Source organism: Procambarus clarkii, chromosome 52 (genome assembly GCF_040958095.1).
Source record: "Procambarus clarkii isolate CNS0578487 chromosome 52, FALCON_Pclarkii_2.0, whole genome shotgun sequence".
In the NCBI taxonomy this organism is placed as follows: domain Eukaryota; kingdom Metazoa; phylum Arthropoda; class Malacostraca; order Decapoda; family Cambaridae; genus Procambarus; species Procambarus clarkii.
Window position 1 is genome coordinate 10,064,946 of NC_091201.1, and position 27,707 is coordinate 10,092,652.

Below are 27,707 nucleotides of genomic sequence, written 5' to 3' on the forward strand. Positions count from 1 at the left end.
CTCACTTACTCTCACTCTCCCTCACTCGCTCTCGCTCTCTCTCCCTAGCTCTCTCTCTCTCTCTCTCTCTCTCTCTCTCTCTCTCTCTCTCTCTCTCTCTCTCTCTCTCTCTCTCTCTCTCTCTCTCTCTCTCTCTCTCTCTCTCTCTCTCTCTCTCTCTCTCTCTCTCTCTCTATCTCTCTCTCTCTCTCTCTCTCTCTCTCTCTCTCTCTCTCTCTCTCTCTCTCTCTCTCTCTCTCTCTCTCTCTCTCTCTCTCTCTCTCTCTCTCTCTCTCTCTCTCTCTCTCTCTCCCTCTCTCTCTCTCCCTCCCCCTCGCTCTCGCTTTCCCTCACTCCCTCTGGCTCTCCCTCACTCGCTCTAGCTCTCCCACACTCTCTGCCTCACTCTTTTTCATGTTCTACTCCTTTAGGTTGCCTATGCAGTTTTCAGTATATATTGATTAATTGTTTAGGCCCTCGAATGACGGCCTGAGTGTTAACATCTTACAAGATCAGTAGAGCATCCGTTATTACAATAGAAGCAGCGAAGTTCGTACAAGTTATTACACTAAAAAAGGGCACATGATCAAACTATTGCTGATTATGCTGGGTTAAAAAGTGAATTTCTGTGAGAGATGGCTTAAATCACTTTCAATTACAGAGTTTGACACTCTTTATAACCTTCTAATTACTGAAGAGGAATTATCTTGTCTCCCAGATTTATTATCAACCTATAAGGGCATAACTGGCCGACCCCTCACAGTGTTCAAGAGAGAACTGGATAAGCACCTCCAAAGGATACCTGACCAACCAGGCTGTGACTCATACGTCAGGCTGCGAGCAGCCGCGTCCAACAGCCTGGTTGATCAGTCCAGCAACCAGGAGGCCTGGTCGACGACCGGGCCGCGGGGACGCTAAGCCCCGAAGCACCTCAAGGTAAGATATATGGCAGAATTTAATTTCTTTCTTTATTATGCACTCCATACCCATCCCGTGGGCGGTGGTGTAAAGGATTACAGAGGCACATAATCGGTTCAGGAACTGAACCCTCTAGTTCGTTTAGCTAAGCAAATAACAATATTTTGACGCTAGTTACAAAATTATTAATGTTATATTTACATGTACACATACTCATGTATACATGAACATATACATACGTATACATATATACATACACATACATTTTTAATCACCCACACATATACACACATCAATAATCTTTTGTGCCACAAGTGATTCAACAAGAGGCTCACAACAGTCACTATACAAGGCACTTTACATCTATGATGCACAGTTACTAGTCTTACTGCACACCCACCCAACTGGGGGCAAAAGAATGTTACTGCCATTTATGAGCTCTCAAAGCTCACTGATGAACATGAGTCACTCACAAGGGTATATTTTAGAGCCCAGTCCCATAATGTTAATAGTAGACAAAATCTTAATGCTCATAAAAAAGTTCACCAGAGCAAACCCAGTTATAATCCAACTGCTACTCACATGAGCCCTTCTCTTGCTAAGCCTAAGATTGAGAACACATAGTCGGGGATGCAACACCCCAGTAATGTAATTAATAAGTTTTTAGTGAATGTGGCAGGGTCAACCACTGACAGTAGATTTTGCTTTCATTGCATGAGAAAAGGTCATGTCATAACTTCCTGATTTCAGAAACACCCAGAGTTAAGACCTACGGGTCTCATATTTAGTAGAAGTGTGCAGAGTAGATATAATAAACATGTTACTGTAGATCCCAAGTGAATAGCAACTAATAACCCATATAAATATACTGGGGAATTATTGTGTAATAATGGTAAATAGAAGCCAGTGGTTCTTTTACGAGACACGGGTGCTTTCCAAACTTTAATTTTAGATAGAGTACTTTCTAATGTTCCAAAGAGAGATATTGGGAAGTCTTTAGTGCTTCACAGCATTGCAGGTTATTAAACCGTACCTCTGATAGACATTAAACTATGATCCACCATTTTCCCAGGCTTGTGCACTGTTGGTGTTAGTAAACAATTGCCCATCCTAGGTGTGAATGTTATGATGTCATGATGTGGTCATGATGTGGCTATGAACTATGTTGTTGGGAAGGTTGTTGATTCCATTTTGTTACCAGAATCAGTTATTTTAAGAGGCCAGCCAGATGTAGTGGATGATGTTATCTACCTTACCTGTGCTGTGTTTACTATTTTGAGTAAACAGTCAGATGCAGTGGATGGTGTTATCTATCCTACCTGTGCTGAGTCCAATTCTAGTAATGTTTCAGTGGTGAATTCTGTCAGTACCAAGGAAACTATTCCAGAGACCTGTACCCTTTCAGAGGTGAAATGGGAGGTGGATGTTCAGGACTCATGTGTGGCCAACCTAGTTGCTGAGAGTAAGTCTGGTACTATGACCACGCTTTATTCTAACCCCATGAACAGTTTGGAACAGAAAGTCCATGTACCAGTGGCTTGCCCACTCACTACAAACGTTGATCAGGAGTCAAGAGTAAGTCAGTTGTTGCCACGACTCCATTTTATCCAAACCAAGGGAATAGTTTGGGAAAGAATGCCAGGTTGACAGAGGCTTGCCCTCTCGCTCCCGAGTTTGAATCAGTTATCGAGAGTGAACCAGTTGCAAAGGCCCCGCCTTGCCCTAGACTAGTGGAAGGTGATGGGGGAGGAGGCCAAATTGCCTGTTACTTGCCCGTTCGCTCCAGATTCTGAGTCCTTGATTTTGTGCAAGTTAAGTAGAACTGACCCAGAGATATCAGAGAGTAGTAAGGAGACTGTGCTGTAGATACATTGTTGGAGAGTGTGGGAGAGCAACTAGTGGATCAGCTTCTGATAAGTAGATAGAGTGATGGAGTACCTTTGAGTCTCCCTCTTCAGTTGTTTGTGAGGATGTGACCCAGCTTTGTAGAATTATTGATTGTAAACAGACAGTACTCCAACACCTTCAGATTATGTCCTGGGAGGAAAGTTTGTTAAATCTTGTGTGACTATTAATAGTGGTAACATTTATTATAGGCCTAAGTTACAGAGTGTTGTGGCCAGTTATTCTTATTCCATGGGGAGAAAGCATTTATAATTGGGTAAATTGAGTCAGAGTGTTCTTAGGGCTTTTTTGCAATCTATTGTTGTTCCACAGGAGCCATTCTCCTTTGTAGTAATGGACTGTGGGACATCTTTGTCCAGCACTGTTGTTGAACAGACAGAGTTTACTCCAATAAGTTGTACACCCAGTTGTCCTGAGACAGTTGTGTGGAGCTCTAGAGCAGTGTCTCTACTTTTATATCTAGTACACTATCTTACTGCAAGAGTAGTTAACAAAATGTTTGTTCATATCAAGTGTTGTCTTGACATTCAGAGTCAAAATGATGTTGGAGGATTTTGTCAGACTTTGGAGCTGGTGTTCAAGGTCAAAGATGTGCTTTAAGTTGGAGTGGGACAAGGTTATCCCGCCTATTTGGTTTGATGAGTGTGAAGGGTTACAGGTTGTCCTTGGGTGATTCCCAGGTAAGCTGCTTTTCATCTTCAAAGTGATGAGACCCTTAACACTATTGTTGGTTTGTTTGATGTCACCTGGAGGAAGTCACTTTCTCAGTGAAGTTCATAATAAGTGTTGTCAAGGTTTCAGAGTGGTTTTGTTACTTTCTTGGTTATTATGGAGTGTGTTGGAATAAATTTCACAGTTAGAGAATGTGAGCTTGTTCTTGGAGTTGTGATTTGGATACTGTGCATAGAAATAATCCTGTTTTCTCTCGCTGATCGTTCTGACAAAGTTATGAAGCAACTGACTTATGTGTTTACCACTGATGGTCATCTGAATCAGTTCAGACAGGTAGTTCTTGCACTTGTCCTCGTGGTTCATGGCTGTTGTGTCAGATGTAAAAGGACTCCTGAGGAGTTTTGTTGAGTTGTTGGTGTTGTTAATAATGAAGCTTCAGATGTGTCTGTGTGGTTTAACCCTGTATCTTCTACTTTCAGTAGCAATTGGCCGAGGTTGTATGTTCAAAAGAAGATCCAGTGAGAGGGAAAAATAGATGTTCTTGCCAGGGTATGCCCAGATCAACCTCTGTACCCCAGGCAAAGTCCCTAAACCAACCCCCATCCTTTCAACTTCATGTGAGTGGGACAACCCTAGAAAGAAGGAGTACTGGCCAGTGGAATGTGTATAGGAAATATTTACCATTAAGAGAATGGGTACCTTGGAATTATAGAACTAATGAGAAGTTAAGAGTGAACCATATGTATGTAGATGAACAGAATGAGGTAGTGCCCTGGAGAGTTAAATTTGTATACTCCAGAGAAACAGGTGTGAAACTCCTGATATATACAGACAATGATGAAAGTAGTGATCCCAGGACTGAACTTTTTGAATTTCATGCGAGACATAGTTGGTTAAATTTTGATTGTTGAAGAAATAAAGTATACCTGTGTGTTCATTTTTGCCAGGAGATATCACTTGTTTTATATTACATTCATTGAATGTTCAGTGTGTTTGTTCGCTTACATTTCAGTGAGCATATGTTTATCATAGTAATCTTGGGCATAGTATTTTATCAAATCAGCTCATTCTTTGGGACATACGTGAGAAACACAAATGCGAACACCAGTTGCATAGTGCTCCTGGCAGTATGGGTTCGAGTCACTTCTGGTGTGTGAGTTTTCGGTTGCATATATGCATATATATGAACTCATATAAAGAAACAAAGATGTCCCATGATCCCACTGGATTAATCCTCCATATAATCAATTAAACTTCTTTCCTGTCGATTTATCCTCCTGCAAACCAACTGTAGAACCATCAATCAACTGGTCCTCGAATGGATGTGAACTCGTTGTTTAATAGCTACCATACACGAACCTGCAAGTTTACCATAACAAAATAATCCCCTTCCATGAACAAGACAATAATTAAAATAAATTTTCTACTACTCCACCGTACTGGCCTGAATTGTTCTTACCTAGTTATGTATTCCTTGTCCATACAAATGTGCCTCATTCGGGATGAGACACATTTTTATGATATTATCTAACATTTAGGGACCGTGCTCCTTCGTACTATAGTGCAGTAGCATCACTGTCATAAGGATTCTGCTCCACACATTCACTATTGACTACAAACACAGTTCAGTGAGTCTCACCACAACGGTCCACTGAGGTGACATCCGTTACCAGAACTCTCATGTCATCGTGAACAAGACATATAATTTTCCTTACATATTTAAGCCCCTGTGATTGCTTGGAATTCTTCTTTGACAAAGACATTGACAACATTACTAGACATCCTGGCTAAATCCTGAAGCACACTACTCTTCAGACTTGTTGACTTTAATAACTAAAGAGTTATTATTACTTGATTTTATAACTGCCTGAGTAGCTGAGAATTATCTGACAAGCCGGTATTTGCCGTCCTAATGCTAATTGTGCAGTGTCTACTGAAGAGATTCCATCATGTTTGACACAGAGTCCCTTTGTGCGCCATATTTGTGAGGTATTGAAGCAGAAGATGCCTTACTGGTCTGGAAACAACCCCATTGATTCCTCGAACTGGCTGCCTCAGTTCTTACTCTAACCTAGACGTAGCGTATTAATTATATAGCGTCTTAACCCACTTAGGAGGGTCCCGCTTGTTCAGTCGGGTTGGTTTTCGACACACAATCGAGAATTCCAGGTTCGAATTCCGGGCGAGACAGAAATGATTGGGCACATTTCCTTTCGCCTAATTCTGCTGTTCACCTAGCAGTAAGTAGGTACTCAGAAGTTAGTCAGCTTATTTTCGGGTCCATGTCTAGGAAAGCTTAGAGTAACACGGCATTGAGATGCCACTGTTTCACAATGAGGTGTAGAGTTGGATGACATTGTATTATTATATAATGGCGGATATTGGGGTGATAGAGTCTGCAGATGGGATCTGTGCAATATTTTACATACAGTAATAGAATCAATTCAGATATTGATATGAATTATGTAAATTCTGGTTTAAAAATAGGTATGTAAATTAATTAAGTAGAATTGTAGGTATCTAGCGACATACATTGGTTCACTCCACTGCTTCAAGCAAAGTATAAACACATATATCCTCCTGCAAAGTGGGTGGGGTTGAGTATAAACATATATGTGACTGGGTGGGGTTGAGTATAAACACACAAATGTGAGTGGGCAGGGTTTAGTATAAATTGGTGTTGTTTCACAAGAGCCAAATTTCCTACAATATTCTCTCTTCATATATTACTTTTGTAACTTTCATATAGTAAATATTTTATATGATAAAAAATCAACATACACTTGATATACATGTTTGTTGTTTGGATTGCTGTGTTAACCATTTAGTAACATAATAACCCTTGGGCTGCAATCGGTGCCCAAAAAAACCTTACTAAACAGAATCACTGAATCACCTGTCACTAGTCCGGTGCATCAAGGAAAATGGGGTGACCCATATTGTTAAACAAGCTGTGGTGGATAAAATAGCTTTTATGTTATGACGATTAGCAGTGCAGGCCGTACATCTGTCAGACCTTTGGAATAAAAATTACCTGTTATATATTGTACGTGTTGTCTGATATACGCTTGAAACAGAAGGAAATAGAGTGACAGTGCAGGTTTCATACTATTCATTTGTTATACACTTAGAAAAGATTACAACAGAGAGACCGACACATAGTAACATCGCAGGTATTGTATTATAAATCTACCATAGCCATTATCACGTCTCATTACCACACAGAACATTCACAACTGTTTAGCTACATTATCTGAAAACAACACCAAATCATAAAATATAATATACCTCAGAGCAAATCATTTATATTAAAAGTACAAATTTATGTAACTCATCCTAGAAACTAGACAAAGTCAGCAACATCATAATTTGCCATGTTATTTTGTTCTGACCATGCACTGTAAAGGGCACCATCCATTTCTGAAGCAACGGCATTGTCACCTCTAAGTTGATGCCTTTCACCGCCAATGGTTGCATCACATTCAGGACATTTACTCTGTACCATAGCTCCTCCACATTCAGATATGCAATATATGTGACCATTCGGACACTTGTACCAATGGCCTTGCTTGAACCCCATAGCACTGAGTATCTCCAATCTCTCTTCATTGCTGATTCCAAGTCCACCAACGAATTTTTGACTCTCTTTCAAGAGGTTTCTTGCTCTACTTTCTCTTTTTTTGTCAAACTTAACTGTCGTACTCAGCAGCCCTGATAATTCTCTGTATATATTCATTAAGGCCACATTTCGACACCCAGCATATTTCTCAGTCAGCTTCCAGAAGGCGGGCAAAACTGAGAGGCGCTGAAGTTCACAAGTAACTTCTTCCATTCTTTGTGATGAAATGCGGAATTGCTGCCTGAAGACTTGATGCACAACAAATTTGACTTTTTCCAGTATATATCTTGAATATTCATTATCTTGTTTAAGCACTGAGTTTGCTTTTTTTAGGACCTGAACTTGGAATTGAAGAAGATTTAGTTCAGAATCACAAAGGTGCCTAAAGTTTTGAATAACAGATGTTTCTAACATCTTCAATTCCATGGTAAACTCTGAATCCATTTCAATATCTGTAATGAAAGATGGAAAATATGCATTAAAACAGTTGACTATATACAACTTAATATTAATTTTCAATATGAATAATCCTCTCAGGGCTGAGAGGATTATTCATTCATTGATTTTACAGCCCGTTTTCGTGATAACATAATCAAACAATATGTATTGTTTAATCTTAAATAAAATAATTTTGAGACAATTGAGTGAATTGAACTCGCATTCTGGTGGTTCGCAGACACCTGCCTTAACCGACTCTGCCACGATTCTATAAATGTCGACCAACCCGAAACTCTGCTGAATTCACTGGCAGGTTCTGGGCACCAACTGGAGCCCAACCAGGGTTTTACAGTCGACCCGACCACACTCTTTCCTATGGTACTGGCGTTCACACTCGTGCGTCACATTCAAATTACAAAGAAATCGCATTAGCGTGATGTATGAATGAGAAAATCTGAATTTGGAATACCAAGCATGTGGGTTCGAGTCCTCCTTCAAAACTCCTACAGATTTTCTACATGCATGTATCCCTTATGTGTACATATATAGAGCACTTAGTGTAAATATGCGGTGGGGTTAATAATATTATTTAAATCATCAAGAAAATAAACATATATATAGTTTTCAATAGGAAATTTTCCTCACACCTGATGCCATTGTTCACTTAACAATAAAATTTACCTGGGATGTCAACTCCTGTGGAAGCCATACGGCAATAGGTCTCTCGATTGCCTAGGGTGCAATAGGTCTCTCGATAGCCTAGGGGTGCAATAGGTCTGTCGTTGGCCTCGGAGTGCAATAGGTCTGTCGAAGACATAAGAGTGCAATAGGTCTGTCGATGGCCTATGAATGCAATAAGTCTATCGATGGCCTAGGGTGCAATAGGTTTGTTGATGGCCTAGGAATGCAATAAGTCTATCGATGGCCTAGGGTGCAATAGGTCTGTCGATGGCCTAGGAGTGCAATACGTCTGTCGATGGCCTAGGGTGCAATAGGTCTGTGGATTGCCTAGGAGAGCAATAGGTCTGTTGATGGCCTAAGAGTGCAATAGTTCTCTCGATGGCCTAGGGTGCAATAGGTCTGTCGATGGCCTAGGAGTGCAATAGGTCTCTCGATAGCCTAGGGTGCAATAGGTCTCTCGATGGCCTAGGGTGCAATAGATCTGTCGATTGCTTAGGGTGCAATAGGCCTCTCGATGGCCTAGGGTGCAATAGATCAGTCGATGGCCTAGGATGAAATAGGTCTATCGATAGCCAAGGGTTCAATAGGTCTGTCGATAGCCTAGGAGTGCAATAGGTCTCTCGATGGCCTAGGGTGCAATTGGTCTCTCGATGGCCTAGGAGTGCAATAGGTCTGTCGATGACCTTGGAGTGCAATTGGTCTGTCGATGGCCTTGGGGGCAATAAGTCTGTCGATGGCCTAGGAGTGCAATAGGTCTCTCGATGGCCTAGGGTGCAATTGGTCTCTCGATTACCTAGGCGTGGAATAGGTCTGTCGATGGCCCAGGGGTACAAAGGGCTGTCGATATCCTAGGGGTGCAATAGGTCTCTCGATGGCCAAGGGTGCAATTGGTCTCTCGATTACCTAGCAGTGCAATAGGTCTGTCGATGGCCTAAGGTGCAATAGATCTGTCGATATCCTAGGGGTGCAATAGGTCGCTCGATAACCTAGGGTGCAATAGGTATGTCGATGGCCAATGAGTGCAATAGGTCTCTCGATCGCCTAGGGTGCAATAGATCTCTCGGTGGCCTAGGGTGCAATAGGTGTGTCGATGGCCTAGGGGTCAAAAGGTCTCTGGAGGGCCAAGGGGTGCAATAGGGCTCGCGATGGCCTAAAGTGCAATAGGTCTGTCGATGGCCTAGGGTGTATTAGGTCTCTCGATGGCCAAGGGGTGCAATAGGTCTGTCGGTGGCTTAGGGTGTATTAGGTCTCTCGATGGCATAGGGATGCAATAGGTCTGTCGATGGCCTAGGGAGCAATAGGTCTGTCGATGGCGTAGGGTGCAATAGGTCTCTCGATGGCCAACGAGTGCAATAGGTCTTTCAATGGCCTTGGGTGCAATAGGTCTCTCGATTGCCTAGGAGTGCAATAGGTCTCTCGATGGCCTAGGGTTCAAAAGGTCTCTCGATGGCTTAGGAGTGCAATAGGTCTGTCGATGACATATGGTGCAATAGGTCTATCGATGGGCTAGGGTACAATAGGTCTCTCGATGGCCTAGGAGTGCAATAGGTCCCTAGATTGCCTAGGGTGCAATAGGTCTCTCGATGGCCTAGGGTGCAATAGGTATGTCGGTGGCCTAGGAGTGCAATAGGTCTCTATATGGCCTAGGGTGCAATAGGTCTCTCGATGGCCTAGGGTGCAATAGGTCTGTCGATGGCCTCGGAGTGCAATAAGTCTGTCGATGGGCTAAGAGTGCAATAGGTCTCTCGATAGCCTTAGAGTGCAATAGGTCACTCGATGGCCTCGGAGTGCATAAAGTCAGTAGATGGCCTAAGAGTGCAATATGTCTCTTGATGGCCTAGGATGCAATAGGTCACTCGATAGCCTAGGAGTGCAATAGGTCACTCGATGGCTTCGGAGTGCATAAAGTCAGTCGATGGCCTAGGAGTGCAATAGGTGTCTCGATAGCCTAGGAGTGCAATAGGTTACTCGAAGGCCTAGGAGTGCAATAGATCTGTCCATTGCCTCGGAGTGAAATAAGTTTTTCGATGGCTTAAGGGTGCAATAGGTCTGTCGATGGCCTAGGGAGAAATAGGTCTATCGATGGCCTAGGGTGCAATAGGTCTCTCGATGGCCAAGGAGTGCAATAGGTCTCTCAATGGTCTAGGGTGCAATAGGTCTCTCGATGGCCTAGGAGTGCAATAGGTCTTTTGATGGCTTAGGGTGCAATATTTCTCTCGGTGGCCTAACAGTGCAATAGGTCTGTCGATGGCCTAAGAGTGCAATATGTCTGTCGATGGCCTAAGGGTGCAATAGGTCTCTCGATGGCCTAGGGGTCAATAGGTCTCTCGATAGCTTAGGGGTTCAATAGGTCTCTCGGTGGCCTTGGGGTGCAATAGGTCTCTCGATGGCCTAGGGTGCAATAGGTCTGTCGATGGCCTAGGATTGGAATAGGTCTCTTGGTGGCCTAGGGTGTATTAGGTCTCTCGATGGCCTAGAGGTGCAATAGGTCTCTCCATGGCCTAGGGTGCAATAGGTCTCTCGATGGCCTAGGCTTCAATAGGTCACTCAATGGTCTAGAAGTGCAATAGGTTTGTCGATGGCCTGTGGTGCAATAGGTCAATCGATGGGCTAGGGTGCAATAGGTCTCTCGATGGCCTAGGAGTGCAATAGGTCCCTAGATGGCCTAAGGTTCAATAGGTTTCTCGATTGCCTAGGAGTGCAATAGGTCTCTCAATGGCCTAGGGTGCAATAGGTCTATCGATGGCCTAGGAGAGCAATGGATCTGTCGATGGCCTAAGGTGTAATAGGTCTCTCGATGGGCTTGGAGTGCAATAGGTCTCTCGATGGCATAAGGTGCAATAGGTCTCTCGATGGCCTAGAAGTGCAATAGGTCTCTCGAAGGCCTCGGAGTGCATTAAGTCTGTCGATGGCCTCGGGTACAATAGGTCTCTCGATGGACTAAGGGTTCAATAGGTCTCTCGATGGCCTAGGGGTGCAATAGGTCTCTCGGTGGCCTAAGGTGCAACAAGTATGTCGATGGCCTAGGAGTGCAACAGATCTGTTGATGGCCACGGAGTGCAAAAAGTCTGTCGATTGCCTAAGTGTGCAATAGGTATGCCGATGGCCTAGGGGTCAATAGGTCTCTCGATGGGCTAGTGGTCAATAGTTCTCTCGGTGGCTTAGGGGTTCAATAGGACTCTCGGTGGCGTACGGGTGCAATAGGTCTCTCGATGGCCTAGCGAGCAATAGGTATGTCGATGGCCTTGGGTGCAATAGGTCTCTCGATGGCCTAGAGTGCAATAGGTCTGTCGATGGCCTAGGAGTTTAATTGGTCTTTCGATGACCTAGGGTGTATTAGGTCTCTCGATGGCTTAGGGGTGCAATAGGTCTATCTTGAGATCTATCTTGAGATGATTTCGGGGCTTTTTTTAGTGTCCCCGCAGCCCGGTCCTCGACCAGGCCTCCACCCCCAGGAAGCAGCCCGTGACAGCTGACTAACACCCAGGTACCTATTTTACTGCTAGGTAACAGGGGCATAGGGTGAAAGAAACTTTTCCCCATTGTTTCTCGCCGGCGCCCGGGCTCGAACCCGGGACCACAGGATCACAAGCCCAGTGTGCTGTCCGCTCGGCCGACCGGCTCCCTTTGTCGACCGGTCTGTCGATGGCCCAGGGAGCAATAGGTCTGTCGATGACCTAGGGTGCAATAGGTCTCTCGTTGGCCTAGGAGTGCAATAGGTCTCTCGATTACCCAGGAGTGGAATAGGTCTCTCGATGGCCTAGGGTGCAATAGGTCTCTCGATGGCTTAGGAGTGCAATAGGTCTGTCGATGGCCTAGGGTGCAATAGGCCTGTCGATGGTCTAGGAGTGCAATAGGTCTGTCGATGGCCTAGGGGTGCAATAGGTCTCTCGATAGTTTAGGAGTGCAATAGGTCTCTCGATAGCATAGGGTGCAATAGGTCTCTCGATAGTTTAGGAGTGCAAAAGGTCTCTCGATGGCATAGGGTGCAATAGGTTTCTCGATGGCTTAGGAGTGCAATAGGTCTCTCGATGGCCTAGGGTGCAGTAGGTCTCTCGATAGCCTAGCGAGCAATAGGTATGTCGATGGCCTAGGGAGCAATAGGTCTCTCGATGGCCTAAAAGTGCAATAGGTCTGTCGATGGCCTAGGAGTGCAATAGGTCTGTCGATTGCCTAGGGGTTCAATAGGTCTCTCGATAGCCAAGGAGTGTAATAGGTCACTCGATGGCCTAACAGTGCAATAGGTCTGTCGATGGCCTAAGAGTGCAATATGTCTGTCGATTGCCTAGGGTGCAATAGTTCTGTCGATGGCCCAGGGGTGCAATAGGTTTCTCAATGGCCTTGGGATGCAATAGGTCTCTCTATAGCCTAGAGGTCAATAGGTCTCTCGATGGGCTAGAAGTCAATAGTTCTCTCGATGGATTAGGGGTTCAATAGGTCTCTCGGTGGCCTAGGGGTGCAATAGTTCTCTCGATGGCCTAGGGTGCAATAGGTCTGTCGATGGCCTAGGAGTGCAATAGGTCTTTTGATGGCCTAGGGTGTAATAAGTCTGTCGATGGCCTAGGGGTGCAATAGGTCTCTCGATGGCCTAGGGTACAATAGGTCACTCGATGGACTAAGGGTGCAATAGGTCTCTCGAGGGCCTAGGGGCGCAATAGGTCTCTCGGTGGCCTAGGGTGCAATAGGTCTGTCGATGGCCTACGAGTGCAATAGGTCTCTCGATGGCCTTGGTGTGCAATAGGTCTCTCGATGGCCTAGGGGTGAATAGGTCTCTCGATGGGCTAGTTGTCAATAGTTCTCTCGATGGCTTAGGGGTTCAATAGGACTCTCGGTGGCGTAGGGGTGCAATAGGTCTCTCGATGGCCTAGGGTGCAATAGGTCTGTCGATGGCCTAGGAGTGCAATTAGTCTCTCGATGGCATAGGGTGTATTAGGTCTCTCGATGGCTTAGGGGTGCAATAGGTCTGCCGATGTCCTAGGGAGCAATAGGTCTATCGATGGCCTAGAGTGCAATAGGTCTCTCGATGGCCTAGGGGTGCAATAGGTCTCTCGATGGCCTAGGGGTGCAATAGGTCTCTCGATGGCCTAGGGGTGCAATAGGTCTCTCGATGGCCTAGAGTGCAATAGGTCTCTCGATGGCCTAGCGGTGCAATAGGTCTCTCGATGGCCTAGGGGTGCAATAGGTCTCTTGATGGCCTAGGGAAACATCGATAAGTCTAACAGGCTACAGACGAGGAGTTATTATAACGTGGCTGAAATATATTGACCAAATCACACACTAAAAAGTGAAGCGACGACAACGTTGTGGTCCGTCCTGGACCATTCTCAAGTCGATTATGATGAGGTAAGGAGGCGAAGGCAATAAATAGGCAAGAGAGGGGTGAGGAGAAGGAAATATTAGAGGCAGAAAAAGCAAGGAACAATGTACGAAAGGAAAGGTGTAATAAAGGGGGTTAGTAATAGGAATAAGAAAGGCATCGAAAGAGAAAACAAGGGAAAGAAAAAGAAAGAAAGAAAAAAAGAATAATGGAAGGGTAAGCTTATGTTAGGTCACGTTTGTTAGAAGTTTAGAACATTTGAGTATTTACTGTGATAGGGAAGAGTCCACAGCAACAAAGCCAGGACTCAAGTTCATGTTGGTTACATTGCGTATTAGAGCCGATTCAACAAGACGGTGTCTGTGTAGAATAGAGGAAGGAAAGATTATTTTGGAGGAAAATCAATCAATAGGATGATTAGAATCCCTAACATGACAGAAGAGAGCATTGTTTGTGTCTGCAGACTTAACACTTCTTTTGTGTTCCTTATATCTGTCATTAAGTATACGGCAGTTTCCCCAAAAGTATTGGAGAGGACAAGACGAACAGGAAATAAAGTAGACACCAGCAGCATTAGAAGCAGGAGCAGTGTGTGTGAACAAGATTGCTGTGAAATGTGTTAGTTTGGCGAAGTCTAACTAGCTTCCTGTCCCAAGAAATTAGAAAACCATATTGAACTTAAACATAATCATTGCCTGACAATTGGCATCTTCATTTGCCAGTATTTAAAACAAAATACATTGATCTGACAACAAATCTTTTAATTGCAATATAAATCTAGACAAATTAAATCTAATGAAAATTGCACAATATTAGCCATTATATAATGAAACTGAGAATGTTATCAAAGGTAAATCCAAAATTGTCAAATGATAAATGTTTTTCACACTGACGAACACGAGAAGTCTGTAAGGCTTGTCAAGGTCCCACTTGGTCATTGACTTAATTCACCAGCGATACAACCCAAATGTGTTGTGCAGCTTCCAGTTATCCAAGTGATTTTGGCTCACCGTCTGCATATAGGTGCCACACCTAGGCGTCTTACTCTGTTTAATTTCATAGATTCTCTACTTTTCTTCAAGCAGCCTTTTTGAGCCTTGGGGTCTTCCCTTGTTTCCGCCAAACGTCGCAAGAACCAGCATAGGTTTCTTGAAGACTGTCTTGAGGACTAGGTTTTCCCTCGTTCCTTATCTCACTTTCTCCAATTTAACACTTCAGGCTCCTCTCCTGTTCCTGAACATCTTCAAGAACTTATTCACTCCACCTCCTTGCAAGTTGACGACGCTTTTCTAACAGCACGTCAACACCAACGCTTTCTGTCTTCTTCTCTTCCCAGTGATCTATGAAATATCCTATTTTCCATCGCTTTAGACACTGCTCGCCTCTCCTTCCATCACTCTTCCACACTGCTCCTCTTTCTTCCTCCACACTACACAACAAACTTTAACGTCTGAGTTCCAACAGTCCTTGAGCTAAAACTCTCACTCACTGTGTTACCAACCTTTCATCTTCCCCTCTCTCTAAGCACCTACAAGAACTTCTCGAATTTAGTCTCTCTTGCTACTTCCCCTGGCCCGCGCTGTAGCATTGACCTCATTAGTTCCTGTTTGGTAACTCTAACTCTAGTACTCTTTCTTATCTGTCTGCCTTCAGGGGAGGCCCTTATCCCAGCTCGTGACAGTTTGTTTTCTAAAAATCACCACCTTCCTTGTCGCTTTCGGTTTGCCCTGCCTCCCTGATACCCAAAAACTCATTTGCTATCCTTCCTTCCGACAAGGACGGAAGGATAAGCCTTCCGGAATTGCCTTCTGACAAGGTAATCCGTTGTTTGTCCTAGACCGTGTGAACTACTTCCTGAAAGCTGATATCTTGTTCTCTGACAACCGCATATATGCTCCTCTGACTTCTAACCCTTTGGATCGCCTTAAAACTTCCTTCATCGGCAAATTAAGACAGCTCTCTAGTCTTTGTCCTCCTGACTTTGATCTTAATAAACGTTTCCGAGTCATCTGCCCTTCTCTTCCATATTTCTATGGTCTTCCTAAGACCCATAAACCTAATGCACCTCTTCGCCCTATCATTTCTTCAAGAGGCTCTCCTCTTGCCTCCTGGGTTACCAAAACTCCGACTCCTTACCGTGGCACTTTTTCTCCTACCCACCTTCCTCACTCTCAGGACTTCATAGAAAGGCTGCACCTGCAGCCCTCCTGTAAGATGCTTAGTCTTGATGTCGACTCTCTTTTCAGTAATGTTCCGCTTGATGACGTTCTCTCTTTCCTTAGTCAAAATGCGACTGAGGGCCATCTTCATCTCATGCTTTCTACTGACGTTTTGCTCGAACTCATCAGACTCTGTGTTGACTCTAACTCATTCTCTTTCAATGGAAAATACTTGTCTCAAACTTTCGGTGTCGCTATGGATTTCCCTCTTTTCCCTGTTCTTGCCAAGCTCTATATGGAATACCTCGAAACCGTTCTTCTTCCCACAATTTATATTCTTATCTCTCTCTGGCTCCACTATGTTGATAACTGTTACGACCCTGGGTTCCTCAGTGGAAACCAGAGGTCAAATTGAGCTCTAAATAGTTTACGTTACATTATTCGGTGCGCTTGTTGATGCGCGTTCATATCTTCCTTGCCAGACGTAAGATGAATCTTGTTCGCACAGAGCATTCAGACTCTTGAGCTTGTTGTGGATTAAGTATAACAGTGAAGTAATTATTAACTATCCTTAGAACGAGTAAAATAAACAGTATTGTACATCAGTGAAGATTTGTAATGTGTATAAGCTGCACGAACAATTAGACTCTTCCCGGCAACCACAACAACAACTCGGGAGCTCGGCGACTGGTCGCTTGGTCCTTCTTCTCTGTTCAGACGGTGTGGTGTCAACACCTTTCTCTGGGGGCTCTGCCTTGATTTTCCTCCTCCTTCTCCCTTTCCCTTACCTTAAGTTCCTGTAACTACAAAGTTAAGTACCTTTATGTGTAACAGTGCTAACGGCTAGACTTGTAGGAGATTGGTGTAGATATTGTGTAGTATAAGCCAGTGTTTTGGGCATCCCTAAGTGTTGTGTTGTGTTAGGGTACCACATGAGCTCACTACCCCAAGCTGCCTCAAGCTTTCAAGTTCTTCACTAGTAGACTTTACCGTAGCTTGTCCTAACTGTAAAACCTTGTATCCTGTATACGTGGACCAAGGCTTTTAAAGTAAGATAGTGTGGTAAAGTAGTTATTGTTATTGTTCTTTAATGTATATGGGGTTGTTAAGCGGGTTTAATAAATAAGTTAGTTTTTGAGGTGTATCCATTACTCCTATTGTAGTGGCGTAGATGATTGTATCCCAGATGACAGATCGGTTTTAAAACCTTAAAGCATAAACAGGAACCTATGTTCCTTGGGGGCCGGGCCAATTTGTGCCACTAACTCTGCTACATCTTGATTCTAACTGCTGGCCCTTCTCCATAATACTCAATACCCTCCATAACAGCTCGTTAAATTTATAACAAGTGGTTGGCCTGACCGGGAGGAACATTTTAATTGTAAAAAATTTGATTTTTGAGTGCCAAAACTAAAAATTCTTGTTTTCTGCAGAACAGTTGTGCGTTAGCCTAGGGCCCAGCTCATCTAGCAAAGGATACATCTTGCACTGACTGGACACCCAGCTGGATCCCTTCACGATTGAGGTGAGTGTGGCCTTGTGTCAGGGGCCGTGCAAATTTTTGTTTTTTTCCAATTTTTATTTTTTATTTTTTTATTTTGCTAGGAGCTAAATTAATTAGTGATGGAGGCTAAAATGCAGGAACTGGCAAAGGACCCTTCAGTGTTAGAGATTAAGAAGCTCACCAAATCTAATTTAGTATTGTTAGGCAAGGAATTTGGCCTCGAGTTAAACGACACTGATAAAAAGTGGACCTTGGTGAATGAAATTTTACAGCATTGTATAGACTAAGAACTATTGCCAAGTGATACAATTTTATTCCAGCCCAGTACAGCTGAAAGTGTAGCTAGTAGAAATATGGAGTTAGAATTACAACTAGCCCAGTTAAGACTAACAGAGCAAGAGGCTAGAGGAGCAGAACAAGAGGCTAAATTATTAGAACAAAATGCTAAAGTTGAAGAGCAAAGGCTCAAAAATGAGGTGGCAAGAATTAGAGCAGATACCACTGTACCATCACCTGCTGGGGACTCAAACCCCAGGCATTCTGATAAAAAGCATAACTTGCCTGAATTTTTAGAGTCGGACCCTGAAAGTTTTTTCAACCATTTTCAGAGATTGGCCATGTCCATGAACTGGCCAAAGGAAGAGTGGGTGAAAATCCTACAGGGAAGACTTAAGGGTAAGGCCCAAGATATTTTTATAAACATGCCAGACGACGAGTGTTTTGAATATAGTAAAGTCAGGGAACGGATTTTGAGGGCATATGAAATTACGCCTGAAACTCACCGCCAAGCTTATCGCAACCTTAGGCCTACTCACAACCATCCTCTCACTGAATTTGCTAATGACCAAATTAGATTGTTTGAAAAATGGATTCGCTTGGCTAAAGCCGAAACATACGAGGCACTTAAAAATTTAGTTTTAGTGGAGAATTTTATAGATAATATGCCAGAGAATGTTGCTCATTACATAAGAGGAAGGACAGAGGTAGATTCTAATATAGTGGATTTGGCCAAGATGGCAGAAAACTACCAGTTGGCGGGCAAAAGGCCCAATAGAAATAATTATATCCCACAGAGTAACGAAACTTATACCCACAGCCAGTCCAGACCAGCCATTCTAACCCTATAACTAATGCACCTTCTGTTTCAGACATAACTAACCCTGTTAAATTGTCTAGCCCCATGGCACCTAAGGGTGAACCAAAGGGCAATCCTGTTAGTAATATCTCTTCTCCCCGACATGTCTGTGGTCACTGTAAACATGCAAACCCCCCTACTAGCCGTTGTTGGGAACTGTACCCGGAAACAAGAACCAATGCTCTTGTTGTGACACTGGGTTTGAGGCCTTCTGAACGGTTACGGAGTAAGACCTCCATCCCACAGTGGTTGGACCTGCTTACCCCATTCTTATCGAAAGGAGACTACTTTTGCCTGAGGGTTCTTCTTGGAAAGACGTGGTGATCTTCCGAGACACCGGTGCCACCCAGACTTTAATTTTAGAGAGTGCCTTGCAAGGTGCCAACGCTCTCGACACTGGAGAGGTAGTACTGGTCGAGGGTGTCACTAGTGATACTCGAGCAGTACCCCCTCCGTAAGGTTACCCTGGAATCTGATTTCTACAAGGGTGTTTGTACAGTCGGAGTCACTTCGTACCTACCTTTCCCTAATGTTGATATAATATTGGGTAATGATTTAGCAGGGGATAAGGTAGGGGACTCCAGACTGCCTATTATGTTGCCTACCCCTAAGGTTTCCCTGGATATACCCGCCACAGAGGATAATGTTGTGTACCCTGCGTGCGCGGTGACCAAGTCTATGGGACTTAAATCTAAGGGCAGCCCTGTGCTTGCCAAGGTGGTAAATCCTGAGGACACGAGGAACTTTCCGAGTGGTGAAAGCCAAGTGGACCTTGCGGACACATTCATGGCCCGACTCGATGACGTGGCCGAGGACACGGCGGATAGCCTAACATCGCCTCCTACCGAGAGTAGTGAGGAGGTGGAGGGGAACACTGTTGATAGTGTTCCCCTCCACCTCTTCTAAAGTATAACAGTGAAGTAATTATTAACTATCCTTAGAACGAGTAAAGTAAACAGTATTGTACGTCGGTGAAGATTTGTAATGTGTATAAGCTGCACAATCAATTAGGCTCTTCCCGGCAACCACAACAACAACTCGGGAGCTCGGCGACTGGTCGCTGGCTCCTTCTTCTCTGTTCAGACGGCGTGGTGTCAACACCTTCCTCTCGGGGCTCTGCCTTGATTCTCCTCCTCCTTCTCCCTTTCCCTTACCTTAAGTTCCTGTAACTACAAACTTAAGAACCTTTATGTGTAACAGTGCTAACGGCTAGGCTTGTAGAAGATTGGTGTAGATATTGTGTAGTGTAAGCCAGTGTTTTGGGCATCCCTAAGTGTTGTGTTGTGTTAGGGTACCACGTGGGCTCACTACCCCAGCTGCCTCAAGCTTTCAAGTTCTTCACTAGTAGACTTTACCCTAGCTTGTCCTAATTGTAAAACCTTGTATCCTGCCTATGTGGACCAAGGCTTTTAAAGTAAGATAGTGTGGTAAAGTATTTATTGTTATTGTTCTTTAATGTATATGGGGTTGTTAAGAGGGTTTAATAAATAAGTTAGTTTTTGAGGTTTATCCATTACTCCTGTTGTAGTGGCGTAGATGATTGTATCCCAGACGACAGATCGGTTTTAAAACCTTAAAGCATAAACAGGAACCTATGTTCCTTGGGGCCGGGCCTATTTGTGCCACTAACTCTGATACATCTTGATTCTAACTGCTGGTCCTTCTCCATAATACTCAATACCCCCATAACAGCTCGTTAAATTTATAACAATAACATTTTTGCCCTATGGCCTCATGACCCTAATCTTTTCCAGCTTTTCCTCTCCTCTCCTAACAATCTGGCTCCTTCTATCAATTTCAAAGTTGAATAAGAATCTAATTCCTAACTTTCTGTTCTTAATGTTCAGGTTTACAGCTCTGTTCAGTTTCTCTTCCTCTGTCTACCACAAACCTAAGCAAAGTGGTATGTACATTCATTTCTTTTCCTACCATCCTCCTTCTGTTAAGGAACAAGAAGGTTCCAGACAGGAAGAGTGGACAGGAAAAACTGATGTGTCAGGGATACTGAAACAGATACAAATGGAAGGGGCTGAAAATGAGTAGAGAAGATTTTCTGGTTTGGCCACTACAAATATGTTGGGGAATACAGAGAGGTATTCCTTCAGAGGGACATGACTAGGGATGGAATAATGCAGAAGCAGATGTAAGAAAAAGGTACAGGGAGAGAGAATGGAGCCATGGAACCTTAGCCTCAAAACCAACAATCCGAGAGGGAAGTAAGGAACCAAAATCAGCAATTCACGTACCCCAGAGGGGACTGCAACACTTTCCAGTCTGCCACCCGATTGGAGCCACTCCCCACCCCTTACTCCAAGCCCAAATCCTCCCTCCCTTCTACACACAGCCCACCATACCACCCAAACCCTCCCTTCCCCCCCCTCACCCCAAGCACCCCCTTCCTCCCAATCCCATGATCTTCCTCGTGCGCCAAGCAGGCCCAGGCAAGATCTAAGCCCTCAAAAAAAAAACACCACACCTGCCCCCCGAACCCCTTGTAATTACTCCACAGAAGAATGAACCCTCATCCTGAGCACTCCATACCCTTCCCCCCCCTTTCACCCCATGGACTTCTTCCTGTCCCAAACAGGCCCAGGCAAAATTTTATTCTTAAACCCCCACCCCACCCCACCTCCTTCCAAATGACTGGTAACTACCTTACAGTACAATGAATCTACCCAAGTAGCCCTGCCCATGGAATGGCTTCCTACACTAGTGGGGAGTGTGTGATTATGGATATAGGAAAGTGAGCTTCATGGTTATGTTGTCAAACGTCGATGGGATTACTTATATGGCAAATGAATTGGCCGAAAGTGTGCAGGAAGAAAATCCAGATGTAATAGGCCTCACAGAAACAAAAATTGTCAGGTATCATAACAAAGGCAGTGATTCCACAGGACTACTATAAAGTAAAGAAATTAGGGAAGGAAGAGGATGAGGAGTGGCCCTGCTGATAAGAAAGGACTGGAGTTTTGACGGATGGAAATTCTGGGCTGTGAAGGATTCAGAGACTACATAAAAGGAACTAAGCCAATGGATGGACCTAAGATAACAGCAGCAGTCATTTACAACCGTCCATTAAATGACAGAAGACCCAGACAGGAGTTCAATAGGAACAACATGGGAACCATTTATATAGTAGAGAGAGAGCAGCTTCAGTTGCATGCAGGAATGGATCCAGACCCTTAATAATGGGCGACTTCAACCATGGAAAGATAGACTGGAAGACTGGGGACCCACATGGCGGTGCAGACACAAGGAGAGCTAAACTCTTGGAAGTGGCAACAAAAAACTTTGAGCCAACATGTCAAGGGACCCACATGAATTAAAGGCAATGACGACCCAACTAGATTCGATCTTATATTCACCTTGAATGAGTCAGAAATAAGAGAAGTGAAATTTGAGGTCCCCATGGGAAATAGTGACCATAGCGTATTGACATTTCAGTATCTGGTGGAAGTAGGGATAACCTATCCAAGGAAGGGATCGGAAAGGAAAAGGCTAAATTACAAAGAGGAAAAGATGACGAGATGAAGAACTTCCTAATGGGAATACCATGGGAAACAGAACTCAGAGAAAATATTTTGCAAGATATGATGGACTATGTCCCCCAGCAGTGTCAAGACGCTGCAGACAGGTTTATCCTAGCCCAAAAGACGAAAAAATTAAAAGCAACACAAGAATCCATGGTTCAATCAGGAATGTAAGGCAGCGAAGCAATTGAGTCCAGGAACATGGTGAAACTACAGGAATAACAGAATACCAGAGAGCAGCGAGAGATACCAGAGGGCCAGGAATGAGTACCTCAGAGTGAGGAGAGAAGCAGAGAGACAGTATGAACATGACATTGCTAGTGGAGCAAGACCCAACCAAAACTGCTCCACAGCCACATCAGGAGGAAAAAAACAATGAAAAAACAAGTGATCAAACTGAGAAAAGGGGAGAATTGATACACAGAGAATGACAAGAAGGTGTGTGGAGAACTCAAAAAGAGAATCCAGGAGATCTTGACAAAAGAGCATGGGGAAGCCCTTGTACTAAGAGAGGAGGCAGCAAACCAAACAAACATAGAGGAATTTGAACTCACCGGTGACGAGGTCAAAAGGAATCTGTTGGAGATGAATGTGACAAAGGTTGTTGGGCTTGACAGAATCTCATGGATATTAAAATAGGGTGCAGAGGCACTAAGTGTGCCACTCTCTATGGTGTATAACAGGTCACTGGAAACAAGAGACCTGCTGGAAAGCTGGAAGACAGCTAATGTAGTCTCAATATACAAAAAGGGTGATAGGTAAGAGGCACTGAACTACAAGCCAGTTTCCCTAACTTGTACACCATGCAAGGTAATGGAGAAGATTGAAAGGAAAAGGCTTGTAGAACATTTGGATTGAAAGAGCCTTGTAACACACCACCAGGATGGGTTCAGGGATGGTAAATCATGCCTCACAGGCTTAATAGAATTCTATGACCAGGCGACAAAAATTAGGCAAGAGAGAGTAGGGTGGGCAAACTTCATTTTCTTGGACTGTCAGAAAGCCTTTGACACAGTACCCCATAAAAGGTTGTTACAAAAGTTGGAGAATGTCACAGAGCCAAAGTAGCGGACTGATCCACTGCAATGTGGTATGAACAAGCCACTGGATACTTCTCTTTCAAGCCAGGCAAAAAAATATCCAGAGATATTGCAGAAGCTATACACAGACTCAGAATTGATTAGAAGTGCTGCTGGGAGGTAATAACCCCAATAGTTAAAGAGTGTCATAACTGTAGAACAGATGCAGAGACGCCACTATTACATTACTTACTGGAATGTGAAGCAACTGATGCCCTGTGCATCGAATTCAACATCCATTCAACAAGAGCATCTGCATTAGATGCAAAATCCAGAGCGACTACAAGGGTTAGAAAATCAGTTGAAGAATGGAACACACTAGTGAACACTGTGCATCTATATTCGCCACCAAGATAATGTTATTAAAACAAGACTAAAACCAGTGCGCTAAAACAGAAGCGGAAAAGAAACGGGAGAAAAGGAGGAAACCCCACCTCCATTTAAAACTTTGAATCAAATATCACAGTAACAAGGTTATTGCAAATAGCCGAACTCAATTACAGGCTCACTATAGCCCGTGCTACATGGTCATTTCGTTCTGAGTAGCTAATCTAAAACAACAACAACAATAGTTGGAGAATCAGGCAGGAGTAAAATGTAAGGTGCTCCAGTGGATAAGGGAGTATCTAAACAACAGGAGACAGTGGATAAGGGAGTATCTAAAAACCAGGAGACAGTAAGTAACTGTGAGGGGGGGGGGAGACATGAAAGTGGCGAGATGTCATAAGCGGAATCCCACAGGGCTCGGTACTTGGACCCATTCTGTTTTTTAAATATGTAAACGATCTTCCAGAGTGTATAGACTCATTCAGTTCAATGTTTGCTTGTGATGCAAAAATTATGAGAAGAGTAAAAACAGATGAAAATAGAGACTGCAGGACGACCTGAAAAAACTGGAGGAATAGTCTAGAAAATGGTTACTAAATTTAACTCTGGAATGTGTAAAGTAATGAAATTATTCGAAGGGAGCAGGAGGCTGAACAAAAGATACCATCTGGGAGGTGAAATCATGCAAGAGTCAAGTGGAGAGATCTGGGGGGTTAATATCACACCGAACCTGTCCCTGAAATCCAACATCAAAAGGATATCATCACCGCATTTTGGCTAGATTGGCTAATTTAAGAACTGTCTTTAGAAACGTATGTAAGGAATCGTTCAGGACTTGTATACCACCTATATCAGACCAATCCAGGAGTATGCGGATTCAGCCTGGAGTCCATACCTAGTTAAACACAAGACAATGTTAGAGAAGATTCAGAGGTGTACCACCAGACAAGTCCCAGAACTGAGAGGTATGAGCAACGAAGAAAAGTTACGAGAGCTAAACCTCACGTCCTTGGAAGACCGAGGAGTAAAGGGAGACCTACAAAATTCTCAGGGAAATTGACAGGACGCAAACATAAACTATTTAGTATCGGTGGAACACGAAAAAGAGGACACAGATGATAACTAAATGAGACAGAGACATTAGAAAGAATTTTTTCATTGTCAGAATAGTTAACAGATGAGGTGTTAACAGGTGAGGTGTTCTAGATATGACATGGAAATAGGACAGGTGTCATTACTTTAAACAACTAACGGCTAGAAAGGCTGGATCCAAGAGCCAGTGCTCGATCCTGCAGGCGCAAATATGCAAAAACACAAACAGACATACACAGGGCCTCGCGGCTGAATTGGCAGCACTCCATCACTTAGGGGTCATAGCCCTAAGTGCCTGGATTCAATTTCCGGCCGAGGCAGAAGCATACGGGCAGAGTTTCTTTCACCTGATGCCCCACATTCATCTTGTAAGAAATAGGTACCTGGCAATTAAACAGCTGCTACTAGTTCCATTCTGGAGATGTGTGTATGTGTGTGTGTGTGTGTTAGAGAGAAATATATGTAGCAGATATGATGGAGGAAAAGAGGTCGGGATTCACTACATAACAGAACAGACGGTTGACCAGGTGGGACCGAAGAGTTAACAGGTCGTTCCTGCAGGTACAGGTGGTAAATACACACAGACAAATACACCCACACACACTAGAATGGATGTGCTAGGAATTGTTTTTGGTATTGGTAGGAATAGTGGAGTCAACGAACTTAACCTTCTGATATAACTGGTACACTCAGACACGTACATGAATTGTTTGAGAAAAATACGATTTACTTGACTATCAGGAATTTGTTCTAATAGTTGGATTTCACTGGAACAGGCTGTATCCAAGAGCTAAAGCGCAAAGATTTAAGACAATATATGAAAGTACAAATACGCGAGTGCATGTAGATGAGTAAAACTAGGACTCTACACAGGTACACTCAACATCCAGCACAAGGCAATTATACTTCTGGTCCTCGAGGTTGGGACACTCAGTGGTGGGAACCTTTACAGGAGAGGCCACCTCCTGTTCTAATCCACTTCCACTCCCTCCTCATTCCCACTCTCCTCGTTATTCCCATTCCAAATTATTCCCCAATATACCCAAATCCCCATTCAAGGTACACATTCCCATTCCTGGTCTGGCTCAAAATGCAAAAAAAGGGTTTCTTCAGTCTACTTTCTCCTACTGTCAAGGTGAGTTGCACAACCCACACGGGCACACGGTGCACTGTGCCGCCCAATTCCAGGAGGCTGATGCCATGTCCAGTGAAGAGGTAGTGGGAGAAATGTATTTGCAGCGTCAGTCCCCGCAACACACCATGACTCTTATAGCGTCCGTCCTCGCAACATGCTATGACTCTTGCAGCGTCCGTCCCCGCAACATGCTATGACTCTTGCAGCGTCCGTCCCTGCAACATGCTATGACTCTTGCAGCGTCCGTCCCCGCAACATGCTATGACTCTTGCAGCGTCCGTCCCCGCAACATGCTATGACTCTTGCAGCGTCCGTCCCTGCAACATGCTATGACTCTTGCAGCGTCCGTCCCCGCAACATGCTATGACTCTTGCAGCGTCCGTCCCCGCAACATGCTATGACTCTTCCAGCGTCCGTCCCTGCAACACACCAGGATTCTTGCAGCGTCCATCCCCGCAACACGCCGTGAATCTTGCCGCGTCCGTCCCCCCAACACACCATGACTCTTGCAGCGTCCTTCACCACAACACACCATGACTCTTGCAGCGTCTGTCCCCGCAACACACCATGACTCTTGCAGCGTCCGTCCCGCAACACACCATAACTCTTACAGCGTCCCCGCAACACACCATAACTCTTGCAGCGTCCGTCCCAGCAACACACCATGACTCTTGCAGCGTCCGTCCCAGCAACACACCATGACTCTTGCAGAGTCCGTTCCCACAACACTCCATGACTCTTACAGCATCCCCGCAACACACCATGACTCTTGCAGCGTCCGTCCCCGCAACACACCATGACTCTTGCCGCGTGTCCCAGCAACACTCCATGATTCAGAAGAGACGAACCTGTAGCTAGGTTATATGGTCTCACTCACCGAGCAAGCAACAATATTGCCAATGTCATTTATTTCTTGGTTGGCTTTTATAAACTTAACAATATACGTATTGTGCTTAACATATATTTGCTTAACCCATATATGGTGGTTATAGATATTCACACCTTTTAGCTTGAACAAAAACAAATAACCTATTTATACCTTTATTTAATCTTTAGACCTATGAATACTGTTCTTTTAACACTCTCATTTTCCATGCCCCACACATCTTGGCTTCTCACAGTTAAGCTCAGGTATTGCAAATTATACAAATAATTTAACCAATGTTATTAACACCAAAAAAAAACTCCAGCAATTTATTAATATATTTTCCTTCTTCAAATTTAATTCAAATTAATTGCAACAAAGAATAAAAACTATCTTTACCTTGAATCTCTTTCAAAATTTCCTCCTTTTGAACTTGATTCTTCTTTTTGTAGTAAAGGCGTTTGACAGCTTCTACATCTTTGTATGCCTTCAGTAAGTATTCATAATAACGACGGTTATTATATATAGGTTCTCTGCAACGGGGACACATCTTCATGCCAACCTCGCCTCCTTCCTGCGAGAGCCACCCCAGCAGCCCTTCGGCCTCTATGGTGTGACCACAGCCACACAAACCTACACAAGAAAAATTTACAAATTAACTGTTCACTTTTAGGTAATATGTTACACCATCTGTTCTGTTACGTTTAGTGCATGCCTGAAACGTTACTCACGTCAGTGGAGAAAAATCTCAAATCTTAACAAGCAACACAGAAATTATCGGCAGATACAACGATAACAGGAGGCTCGACATCAGCGAGGTGCTACACATAATTACATTCTACCCACTTCAAGACCCCGAACCATCACATACGCAAGCAGATAATCTGTATACCCATGGTTAAATAACCTGTATATACCCATTGTCTCGTGTTCTGTCTTTTCATTGATTTGTTTCCTGTCACCTTACCCAAACGGAATACAGAGCATGAAAAAAAGTACATAAAAATAGTCTTCGAAAATGTGAGAAGTCTTGTGAAATGCTTCTAGGTGTCAGACCATATATATATATAAGTGAAAATGAACTTTGGAGAGTTAATTTTTCAATTACCATCGACAGTGAAGGAAAACATAAGAAATATTGAGAAGATTCATATATATATATATATATATATATATATATATATATATATATATATATATATATATATATATATATATATATATATATATATATATATATATATATATAAATATATATATAAATATATATATATATATATATATATATATATATATATATGAATATATATATATATATATATATATATATATATATATATATATATATATAT

The 27,707-nt window shown here is 43.5% G+C and overlaps 1 protein-coding gene across 1 annotated transcript; it reads right to left on the bottom strand.

Annotated features, from left to right (window-relative positions):
* Window positions 1-960: 960 nt before the first annotated feature.
* On the bottom strand, window positions 961-27,251 carry LOC123763684 (NFX1-type zinc finger-containing protein 1-like). The gene is made up of 3 exons (XM_069304365.1): window positions 27,227-27,251; window positions 26,755-26,988; window positions 961-7,545 (listed from the first exon to the last, which is right to left on the bottom strand). Exons 1-3 carry the CDS (start codon window positions 27,249-27,251, stop codon window positions 6,818-6,820), a joined length of 987 nt encoding a protein of 328 aa, XP_069160466.1. The 3' UTR covers window positions 961-6,817.
* Window positions 27,252-27,707: the final 456 nt, after the last annotated feature.

What these genes read in the sequence shown, in the direction of transcription:
- LOC123763684 (XM_069304365.1), bottom strand. Translation starts at nt 27,251, where the DNA reads ATGGGTATACAGATTATCTGCTTGC. An exon ending in TATACAGATTATCTGCTTGC is followed by an intron (nt 26,989 to 27,226) that starts GTATGTGATGGT and finishes TTTCTTGTGTAG; the next exon opens with GTTTGTGTGGCTGTGGTCAC. An exon ending in AATTTTGAAAGAGATTCAAG is followed by an intron (nt 7,546 to 26,754) that starts GTAAAGATAGTT and finishes CTTTCATTACAG; the next exon opens with ATATTGAAATGGATTCAGAG.